Genomic DNA, 11,420 nt, shown 5'->3' with positions numbered 1-11,420 from the left:
AGTTCAGTTGAGATTGTAAATGTACACTGCTCCAGCCAGTCTTGCTCTATTGGAGCTTCTTGCAGCTGCAACAACCACCTGCTTCTGGAATAGCAAAATCAAAACAGTTTTAATATTAACATCACCGACCATGTCTTCTACCAACAGGTTGATAAATGGTTTTTTTACATCTATTCATTTACACATTAGACCTAATCCAAAGGGTTCTTCAGAAGGAGGTAATAGATGAAGTTGTAGTGCAATAGGATATGTCCTTTGAATCTTCATCTCTAACACCTGTATCCAGTCAGCAAATTAACATTTATTTACTTTTACATACTAAGGTCCCATTCACACGTAGCGACATACCTTTTGCAGCGGCCGGGATAGCGCGACTTTCGGGGTGACGTTCCAGCGACGGTAGCGTGACCTTCTCCGTTGGGCTCCATTAGAAAAAAGCAAAATCCGCCGAAAAAAGGGTGCTGTAAAAGCGACTTGCAACGCGCGACATGGAGCTAAGACAGCTCCATTGAATATCATTAGCCAGCGACTTCTCGCGATATCGGGCGGCAAAAATGCGCGATATCGCGCGGCAAAAATGCACGAAATCGCTACGTGTGAATGGGGCCTAAGTGGTCATGGTCAGTGTGGCCCTAATAAGTTTTGATAATGGTCTCACTTGCTACTACAAATTATGGGGTCACAAAATCTTCTCTTTTCTGCTGGAACGTGGAATCCATCAAGAAAACTCACCTGGAAGCTCATTTGTGCCTTATAAAACGACAGACCAACTGTACTTATAATAGTGTGTTCAGCCAATTTTTTAAAGTATACAACAATAATCATATCTTCAGGGCCGCCATCAGAAATCATGGAGCCCCATACAGTCTACATGGCTAGCGCCCCCCCCCAGCTGCCAGTGGCATGCTGGTACTTGTGGTCCCCCCAAAGTGTCACACTAATATTATACATTTATATAGCTCTAACATATACCACAGTGCTGTACAGAGAACACTCAGCCAGTCCCATTAGTTTCTGTACAGAGGAGCTTACACTGTAATGCAGAATGGTCACAGGTGTAGGGGGACTACGAATCCCAGCAATACATTATACGGCAATGCAGAACAGTATATAAAATTGGACTCAGGACTTTGCAATTCACTGGACTCTGGACTTAGTAACGCACTACAACTTAGTAACGGGACTACAAATCCCAGCAATGCATTATACTGCAATGCAGAACAGCATATGAATTGGACTCAGGATATAGATATATATATATTTCCCACAGAAAATAAAACACCGGGAGCCACAAAACTCTTTTGACATCTAAAATGAATAACACTGCATATATCATTTTTTACCTTTATGCTATGTATAGCATGTATATAGCTATATGTGGGCTTAGTAACGCACTGGACTCTGGACTTAGTGACGCACTGGACTCTGGACTTGGTAACGCACTGGACTCTGGGATTATTAACTAAAATTTATCTTATTTGTGTATCATTGAGCTGTAGATCCTCAAATCATCTCTGAATTCATGTCGCTTCCAAACCTTGATTTTTCCTGAAATATTGAGATTTATTAATATAAATCTTAAAAAATTTGAGCATTTGTACCTTAAATGTTCAACTTACTTCAGGAGAGATTAGTACATATTGTGCCTGCAAAGGAAAAAAAAGACAATCATATTTAAAAAGTATTGCATGCATTTTTTAAATGAGCAAGTAGGCCCTGGTTGGGTGGATATTTAATACTGGTATTTAGCTGCAGTTCAGTTGTTAAATTTTCAAAATCAAGTAATCTCTAATACAGAGGCTTTTGGTACCCAAAGACATGAGATAGTTGTCATAGAAAATTATCTAGTCACTAAAATAATTTTAACCCCCTACAAATGCCCAGATTCACCTACATCCGCCAAAACATACTACACCTGTGAATGTGGAACAACTGTGCGACAGTGATCAAATATTTCTAACCCATAATGGTCACTTTGTGGTAATTTATTGCAAGTCTGTAAAAGATTACAGACCTGTAGCTATCAAACACTTGCAAGAGTAACCATTAACTGTAATAGTGAGCTCAAATTGCACAAATAGAAGGGTTGTTTCCTACACTTTCTTAGAATTTTAGCAGAAGATTTCACAGCATTGAGAAAAACAGCTGCTATTTCATCATTCTCTTACCCAGTCCTCAGGGCATGGTGAAGACCATGACTTGCATCTATCTTTTAGCAATCCTGTGGTATTTCCATTATAAATATAGACTCGACCTGTCTGAGAACCGAACAACATTGATGTGTAGTCACCGGTCCATAAAGGTGAGGTCACAATGATTTCATCTGTAAGCCAAAAAAACAAACATTTATCTCTTCAATGTGATATAGTCCTTTCTTTTTTCCCTTTGCTGTAGGGTATACAGCACTTGCTAATAAGTCTTAGAAACAATGGCATATATCAATTTGTATTTTGAATTGGAATATCTAATATGCTTCTATTTGTTAGTTTCTTCAGTTTTCTATTTTTTGTAATGAATAGAAGTTTTAATGCCCATTAGGGATAGCTTAGTTCTAATAACTTTGCCAGATTAGGCGTTTTTCAGTTGATTGACAACTTGAACAATATTTTATTGGGATATTGAAAAGCTGTTGGATTCGTTTCATTTTGTAGTTACTTGCCAATTTAAAGAAGAACTCCATGCAAACAAAAAAACTGACTCTTGCAGCGGGACTACCCTGCACAGTTTAATGCTCATTTTTTCCTAGGAGGCTCAAAGAAAGCTGTGTTACTCACCTGCTCCTTGATCCCACTGGCTCCTTTCGGGCTGCTAGACTAGTCCTCGCAACCTCTTCTCCTCTGGGCTCTGGTAGTCTAAGGACAGCTGATGTCATCACATCTTATCCAGTTCCATCGACCTGCATTAGATGTGAGGACACCGAGGGACATTCCATAGTTGGAGCAGAAGAGGGAGAAAGGTGAGCGCTGACCACTGCGGGACCGAAGATCAGGTGAGGTCTTCTTTAACAGTACAGATCCATGCATTTCAGGGATTTTCAGCTTCACACTCTGTTTAGCACAGCTCAAGAGGAGAGGAGCTGACACTCTGTGTAGATATATTGTAACTCTTCAAGCATTGTACCTGTATTTGGACACTACTAAATACAAGCCGTTGCAGGTTACCCAATGAACAATGTTTTGGGAGCTAATGACAAAACTGACACATTGAATCATAAAGAAGTAGCACCCCAACACTTCTATCCTGATTTAGAATAAGTTGAGTAACAGTAATAAACTGGATAGGCAATCACATTAAAGCAGAAGATATGTTTTCATACCAAGGCCATCACCATCCAGATCGCTTAGAAGTAGCTTTGTACCATAGCGAGAAAATTCTCCATCCCCTCTTAATGTTCCCAGTAGGGATGGATTCTTTGTATCTTTGAGTTCATACACTGTGGATGTTCCAGCATTATGCAATATTCTTGATATAAACATAACTTTCAAAACTGTGTCTAGAACAATTTAAAGACATGTGGTTAATACAAAGTGAATAGATTTTGTACATTTTGTGGCTGCATATCAAGTGATCTTAAGCTAAACCTAACATATGCCAAACTACCTTTTTAATGCCATCATTGCACATTATTTAAAAGCAAGTTGCTTTCATAACAGTACCACCATCATGTTAGAAAAAAAGCCTAATAGCTGGTTTTAAAGTAGCTTATATCTATGGGCTAAGTGGAAATGGGTTTCTACTCCCTCTAGAGGAGATTGGATCAGACTGGTGTCAGACATCATGGAATCAGAACAATGGATTGCCACCTGTAAGTGCTGGTAAGATAAATTGTATGCCATATGGGCTACATAGATTCATTATTGCTCAGTTCATTTCCCAGACTCTGTCACTTGAGCCCACTTGCTAGTCTCCCAGGGCTAGGGTCCTACCATACATTGATGCAATTCTTGTTGGGTTTAGGTAGCTCTTGACCAGCTTGTGGCACTTGACTACCCCTCTGACTTGATACAAGAGATACTGGGTGCAGATACCCTGCCTGATTCCTGGCTGCCCTGCTTCACAATGGTTATGTGTTTTAGCTAGACTGACAAGGTTGTTATATTCTTTATATCTGGTTTTCCCTCATACCTACCTCCTCTCATCTCCCTTTAACCCCTTCATTCCCATTCCCACCATAAGGCTTGTTGGATCCTGGTTCTATTTGGGTAATTTATCATTAAAGGAGAACTATGAGGTGAGTGCTTTTCACTCACCTCATAGTTCTAGCCGACCTGTGACAATGAGACTGTCACAGGTTGGCTCAGTAGATCGGAAGGTGAGCGAACACATACCGGCATTCGCTCACCTCTCGATCCTGTCACGGCTCTCTGCCGTGACAGGGGAGGGGCTGGATTCCCCCCTCCCCACTCTGATCCGCAAGCGCTGACTTGCGGAATGGACGGGGGAGGGGGCGGGTACAGCTGGCTCTGCCTCTAGATAGGCAGTGCCAGCTGTCACTCACGCAGCTGGGCGGATCCCGGCATAATTGTCGGGATCTGCTTCAGCTGCGGCGTCTCAGTATACCGCGAGCAGCAGCTCGCGATATACTGCGGCGTCTCAGTATACCGCGAGCTGTATACTGAGCCTAGGGTGACGAGAAGACGCTAGTTTGTGTCCTCCCGTTACCCTAAGGAGAACTATGGGGAAAAGCCTTAACCCCATAGTTCTCCTTTGAGCTGTATTGACCGTCTATGCTTACTCAATGAACCTCACTTGTCATGTACTGTTTTGGAACTGTTTATACCGCCCTGTAACTTCTTTATAAATGTATTTATTTCATTTTGGTGGTTATATTGTTTCCTGTTTTATATTGTGCAAAAAAATACATAAATAATTTTGTAAAAAAAACTAATATCTAAATGCTCTGGAGACCTAGGAAGACAAGTGATCCCTGATTGTTAAGAGGAAAGTCTCTTTTGTTGATACACTTAATTCAACTTTCTTTTGGACTAGCCCTTTCATTTACATAGATAAACATGCTGTTTTTTACCATTCCCCAGGCCTACTCCAATCTTTTGTTGGAGTACATAGCAGGGGCATCACTTAATGGCCTAATAATTTCTAATGATGCAACCTAATTTAACAATCAGGTATGGATTGGGAATTGTAGGGAATAACAATGGAACAAGTGGCTATGAGCATCTGATATATTTGTTAGTGCCTCACTATCTGTTACACTTAGTGAAATATCTCCCATCTATTTTAAGCCTTAAACCATCCTTTTCAGCCATTGGTTGTCCACACACAGCAGATCTCTTTACTATTTTTTAAAAAGGTGAGAGATTCGCCAGTCACTATCATGATGTCTATGGAACCAGATCACCATTACTTTTCCTTCAATTTGTGCAGTGTTTTAATTCATGCATAACAAAATTCTGTTACATTTCCTGTCTTTCCTTATATTGTTACCAGTGGCGTAACTATAGCCATAGCAGCCCAGGCAGCTGCTATGCGGCCTGGGGGTGGAAAGGGGCCCCATTAAGTGTTGTTGAGGCAAATTAAATATAGAACATGTGAAAATAGCAAAGTACTGTGTCATTAAGGGTTGGGGTGGTTGCAGTTGATAATCCTAATCCTCCATAAAGTCTACAGTGTAGGAAAGCTGACATCAGGTGCACAAGAGGAGTCTCTTGGAGCTTGGTGTCATTAGTCACAACTCAGAGAGAGGTCGTCAGGGATCGCCCACCATCACAGTTTTGCTATGGGGCCCCATGATCTGTAGTTACACCGCTGCTTGTTACAGTCAAATTCAAACATGTCAGCGTCTAAATAAGCCAGCCATAGAAATAAGAGAAAGGTTTGCCACTGTCACTTTAAACATTATACTTTAACATGTTTTGGCTGTTGAAGTGGTGGACATGTTCAGACTCTCCTAGTGCTTGTTATTGGGGTAAATCACAATGATTGTTCCAGCAGTACAGTTAATTACTGTTAGCTCTTATTAAATTATTTTAATCTATACCATACATTAGTCATTCTAATTCAATTGCAAAGTAAATGACCTACTTTGTGCAGGTGACCCAGTAAGTAGCACGTGCTTCCTCTCCCCGTTCACATATAGTGTCCCACTTGCAAATGATGAACCCATCTTACTCTGTTCCTGAAATACATGAGACTACATAACTCCTATGGGACTGAACAAAAGCTGGGCAAAAGCATAAATAAAAACTGAACAGAGTAATACTATTGATTTGATTTGTTTTTTTATAGGGGCTATTACATGGAATTTGTAGCAATTTTCTAGTCCTTTTCCTGGGAAGAAAATAAGCATACACTTCAAAAGTGCTTGTATATACAGTATCATGGATATTAATGATGTCTCATTACTTTGTTGCTTTTAACAGGCAGATGTTATTTTTTCCTCTCTCGAAAACGGTTTTAGCTGGAGTTGTAAGCTGGTTGTATCAGTTGCCCATTACAAGTTTCTAGATATAATAATAATAATAATAACAAAATTCTTGGCTAAAGCTGGGTTAATGTTTGTTCCCAGTCATCAGTTTGTTAAAGAAGAACTCCAGACAGAAATAATCCTAACCCTTCCAGTGGGAGTACCCCCACACTGCAAGGGTTATGTGCTCGTTTTAGTGTACGGTATAAAATAACAAAGCTATGCTCACCTGAACCTCGTTGCCGCCTGGCTGAAAAATGGATCCTCCTGTCCCATTGCAATCCTGACCGGACAAAAACCCAAATCCAACTGGGTGGGTGCGGATGCGATATCATCGATGAGGGTTGGATGGATGGGGAACCTCCACTGGTGGGGATTATGAGCAATCAATTGTGCTTGTGGGAAGGTCAGGGGGAATTGAGGGTTTGGGGGGTGCTGGATGGTGGTGGGAGCCTGGGTCCGATTAATGCATGGGAGGGGGGTGACAGGCACGGGTGGACATGGCCTGTTGGATGCTGTTGGGACTGAGAGGGGTATGGTGCAGCTGGTGTGAACTGTGTTGCTGCTTAAGGGTGATGGGTCTGGCGGCTGGAAGTGTTAGGTCAGTGTGGGCATATGCACTGGGCGGATCGGGTGTGCAGAGAGGGAAAGAGACTGGGATGGAGCCCGAGGTGTCCAGCAATGAATCGCTGATGGGAGTGATGAGACTCCAACGCTCGAGGGCACGAGCAAGCCAGCCCGAGACAACGAGCGGTGTGTCAGGGGGAGAGGACGGCTGGAGGCGGGCGGGCACAGAGAGCGGAGAATGTTGTGATAGCCGGGAGAGTCAGTGGGAGTGGTGTGACGTCAGCGCTCGAGGGTGCGAGCAGCGACGCCCGGGGCAACGAGCGCTGAGTCTTGGGGAGAAGGCAAATGTGAGCAGGTGAACGTTGTTGCGGCTACGCGTTTCGAAGAGCCAGGTCTTTTTCAAGCCGGAAGGTTGGCGGGGAAAACGGCTTTTTTTTAATGTGGGGAAGTGGGTGGAGCTGCCGAGGAGGGCGGGGAGGAAGCAGCAAGGAAGTGACTGACGATAATGTGGAATAAGCATAAAGTGGGTGGCGCTGCCGAGGAGGGCGGGGAGAGAGAAACAAGGAAGTGAGAGGCGAGAATGTGGAATAAACATAAACATGAAACAGCATGTGTGAAAAAACTGGGGAGGGGGAGAAGTGATGTGAAGAGGCTATATTATGTGGGCAATAGGGGAAACATAAATGATAAAACAATGGCAGGTGAGCTATGAGGGGTTATGGGGGGGAGGGGAGGGGTGGAAGTGGTGCGAAGAGGCTATATTATGTGGGCAATGGGAGAGACATAAATAATGAAACAAAGGCTGGTGAGCTATGAGGGGTTATGGGGTGGGGGAATAAATGGGTGGCTCAGAGAGGGCATGTTAAGGAGTGGAAGGGATGTTCTATTGGGGAGTAGGTAAGCTAAGTAAAAAGAAAGTATGTTTGGCGATCAAGTGGTCAAATGATGGTGTTAATTTCCAGCTCTTCATTAAGGCCATGGGGGGACAGTGTGTTTAATTTATAAATCCAGTATGTTTCTTCTTTGCACAGGAGGTGGAATCTTTCTGGAGGGGAGAGTTTGGTGGAAATCTGCTCAATGGCAAACACTTTTAGGTGCTCTGTGTTTTTGTGGTGTTTCAGGAGGAAGTGGCGTGGGACGCTATGCTCAGTGCACCCCTTCTCGATGAACCTCCTGTGTTCTACTATGCGTTTGTGGAGGGGTTGGATGGTGCGGCCAATGTAAAGGAGGTTGCAAGAACATTGCAGGCCGTAAATTACGTGATCGTGGGCACATGTGATGAATTGAGTGATTGGATATTTGGTACCAGAGTTATCTTGGAAGGAGGACTGGCCATGGGAAATGAGGGTTAGACATTGTCTTTTTTTGCATTTGTGGACCCCGATTCTATTGTTGAATGTGAACCTAACCATGGGCTCCGAGAATCGGATGATTATATGTTTTTTTTATTTTACACCCTACACCAAAACAAGCACTTAACCCTTGCAGAGCGGGGGTAGCCCCACTGCAAGGGTTAAGATTTTTTTTTTCTGCCTGGAGTTTTTTTCTTTTTTTTTTAAAGATTGATAAAATAATGACTGTGATAGCTAGAAAGAGGCAAAGGATGTTTGAACCTGATACTATGTTCATTTTACATTACACTGAGTGGCCAGATTATTATGACCACCTGACAGTTGTAGGCAAATTAGCTATAATTAGCTATAATTTTGTGCTGAAGTTGCTAGAGGGACAGACCATTATAAATAGGGAAGCAGGTTGTTTACCACAACAGTAGAAGTGATTTTTTCTGAAGATATGGGTAAACAACGCGATTAAACAGCCTTTGAACGTGGGATGATTGTTGGCGCGAGCCATTGAGCGATTATCAGCAAAACAACAGAATTCGTTAAATGTTCAAGAGGGGCTCATTGTTAAAGTGTTTAAAGACTGGACTGTCAGACGAAAATCTGGGTCTGAACGCGCGAATTGTGGCCATCAGCGACTAGTCAATGTTAGGGCAGAACGGAGGGTGGCAAGACTGGTACAAGACAACAGAAGGGCAACAGTGCAGTGTCAGATTCCTCGCATCACCTTTCAACATCTCATGGAGTCACGAGACGGCCCAACAAAGTCATCTCGTGGAGTTATCTCGTGGCCCAACGAAGTACTGATGGGGTGGTAATAATAATCTGGCCACTCAGTGTAGAAGTGTGTGTTAATGGAATTACTGAACACTTACAGCTGAAATCTAGACACAGGCAAATGCACAGATGGAATCCATATAAAGGACTGTTTTACCTGCCAAAGGATTTTTGTCTGTCCATCTAACTTTGAGATTTACACAGCTCTGCCACACAGCATAGCCCTGTCTGGCAGGACAGAATACCTTTTTTATTTCTGCTACAGTTAAGTTACACTTAGAGGTCTTGTCCCTCCCCCAGTTTGTGACTGGGCAGTGAATGGAGAAGCAGCATGCTGATAAGTTCATCTCTCTGTCACTCTGTTGTTTCCTCTCAGTATGTTCCTTGTTAGCACATGAGCACTGCAGCACAATTTATTGGCTCTTTTTTGCTGCTTTTCCTTCTCCCTGTCTGGGCTCTATTGTAAAGGCATTTGCAAGAGGCAAATTCGGGTACTTACACTGCTTTTATTTTTTTTTAAAATGCATTTAATGATATATGAATAAATACGGAGCTGCCTTCATGTGTGTCATTTACAGTATATGTGACTGGAGTTAAGCTTTAAATAAATCTTATATTTTAAATAGGAACAACCTGTAATTGTCCCTTGAATCTAAATGAAAGGAAGTAACTCACAGAATGTCCATTTATAACAAATGATGCACTTTTTCTTGGTGGATAGAATCCATAGGCTTTCCCAATACTCTGTAAGTCTTTGTTACCGTATCTGTACAAAATAAACATTTTAATACAATTTTAAAAAAAATATTGTATTGAATTCAGACTTTAGCACAAATCATACACAACCATGAATATGTCAGACTCTACAGATTTGCTTTATAAGACAGAGATTTGCTTATAAAAAATCAACCTATATGGGAATAACACTTGTAATACAAAATGAGAGACAAAGGGGTCAAGCCCTACATCAACGATAGACAATTTTGGCACTCCAGCTGTTGTGAAACTACAAGTCCCATGAGGCATTTCAAGACTCTGTCAGCCTCAAGCATGACTCCCAGAGAAAGAGGCATGTTAGGATTTGTAGATTCAACAGAGATGGATGTCAAGGTTGCCTACCCCTGTACTACATGTCGCAGCATACAAAAAGGAACAGGGATGATCCAAATGTCATAACAATTTATAAAGTCAATGAAACAGTCCACATACTGTATATCTCAGTAAATATGAACATATAATAGATATTCCCATGCATGCAGTGGCTGAAAACAAATCTGCCATGCATCTAGCATAAGTACAGCTAAGGTGCTTAGTGGAAGTTAGGAGAGGAGATATCACAAAAGGTACCTGAGGAATCTTGGGGAATATAACCGGTCAGTTGGTGGAAAAAGTATGAAGAACTGTCTCCTATAAACAGGTCAGAGGGGAGAATGAAATGGAAAAGCAGAATGGTATGGACCGTGGGTGATAGTGGATGTGAAGTGACAAAGATAACAGATGAATAAGGATTATCTATGGTTTTCTTAGCAATGTCTGTTTTTTATAAACAAAATATGAACAATGTTATATTTATAACTTAAAGCTGCAAGGTTTTGATGGGGTTTGATGTAGGGAAGAAACATAATATATTACTTCTAGGCACCAAGGTTGTTGTGAGGGAGTGATGATTGCTTACTAGAGTTCATGATTGCACAAGCAGAAATAACAAAGCAGAAAGTGATCAATGTACACATCACATATATAAGAGCTTCATTCACACTGGATCAGTTGCATTGCGATACGTTTTTCAATAGATGCTAATGGAAGGGCACTGAAAGATGAATGGGTGTCAATGGGGCTAGTTCCCACCGCTCCGATGCGCTACTTTGCTTTACGTTGCAATTAAAAAAAAAAGTAGAAGATGCACCACTTTTTTCAGCGCAATGTAATGCAACATATCCGGTGTGAACTAGCCCCATTCCAGTGTTAATTCTGATGCCAAATTTCATCTTAGTCTTTTGATGAAAATGTATTTTTAATTTTAGTCGCATTTTAGTCATCAGATTAATTTATATTTTAGTCTAGTTTAGCTGACTAAATTCAAGTCGATTCTAGTCAATGAAAATTAAAGTCGATTTTAGTTGACTAAAATCTAATAGGTTTATTTTTAGTGTGATGCATTATTTAAGCAACTCTCTAGTATTTCCAAACTCATTTCCTTCTATATCCCTGGAGTAATTTTTAATTTTGTTTACCGTTTATTTTTTTCTAACTTCTTTGCTATCACATTGGGGGGGGGGGGGGGGGGGCGCATGATTTTTTATTGGGTT

At 41.6% G+C, this 11,420-nt stretch overlaps 1 protein-coding gene across 1 annotated transcript in view; it reads right to left on the bottom strand.

Moving 5' to 3' along the window:
- GPLD1 (glycosylphosphatidylinositol specific phospholipase D1) overlaps window positions 1-11,420 on the bottom strand; it is a 34,907-nt gene continuing 23,487 nt past the window's right edge. Inside the window, exons 20-26 of the mRNA XM_018563785.1 lie at window positions 9,787-9,867; window positions 6,043-6,136; window positions 3,317-3,493; window positions 2,169-2,323; window positions 1,620-1,646; window positions 1,530-1,548; window positions 1-137 (exon numbers count right to left, since the gene is read on the bottom strand). Coding sequence (XP_018419287.1) covers window positions 4-137; window positions 1,530-1,548; window positions 1,620-1,646; window positions 2,169-2,323; window positions 3,317-3,493; window positions 6,043-6,136; window positions 9,787-9,867 — 687 coding nt within the window. The 3' untranslated portion in view covers window positions 1-3. The remainder of the gene's footprint in view (window positions 138-1,529; window positions 1,549-1,619; window positions 1,647-2,168; window positions 2,324-3,316; window positions 3,494-6,042; window positions 6,137-9,786; window positions 9,868-11,420) is intronic.

The sequence above is a fragment of the Nanorana parkeri genome, unplaced genomic scaffold (assembly GCF_000935625.1).
Source record: "Nanorana parkeri isolate BGI_ZX_2015 unplaced genomic scaffold, ASM93562v1 scaffold696, whole genome shotgun sequence".
NCBI lineage: Eukaryota > Metazoa > Chordata > Amphibia > Anura > Dicroglossidae > Nanorana > Nanorana parkeri.
This window is presented reverse-complemented; position numbering and strand designations above follow the sequence as displayed.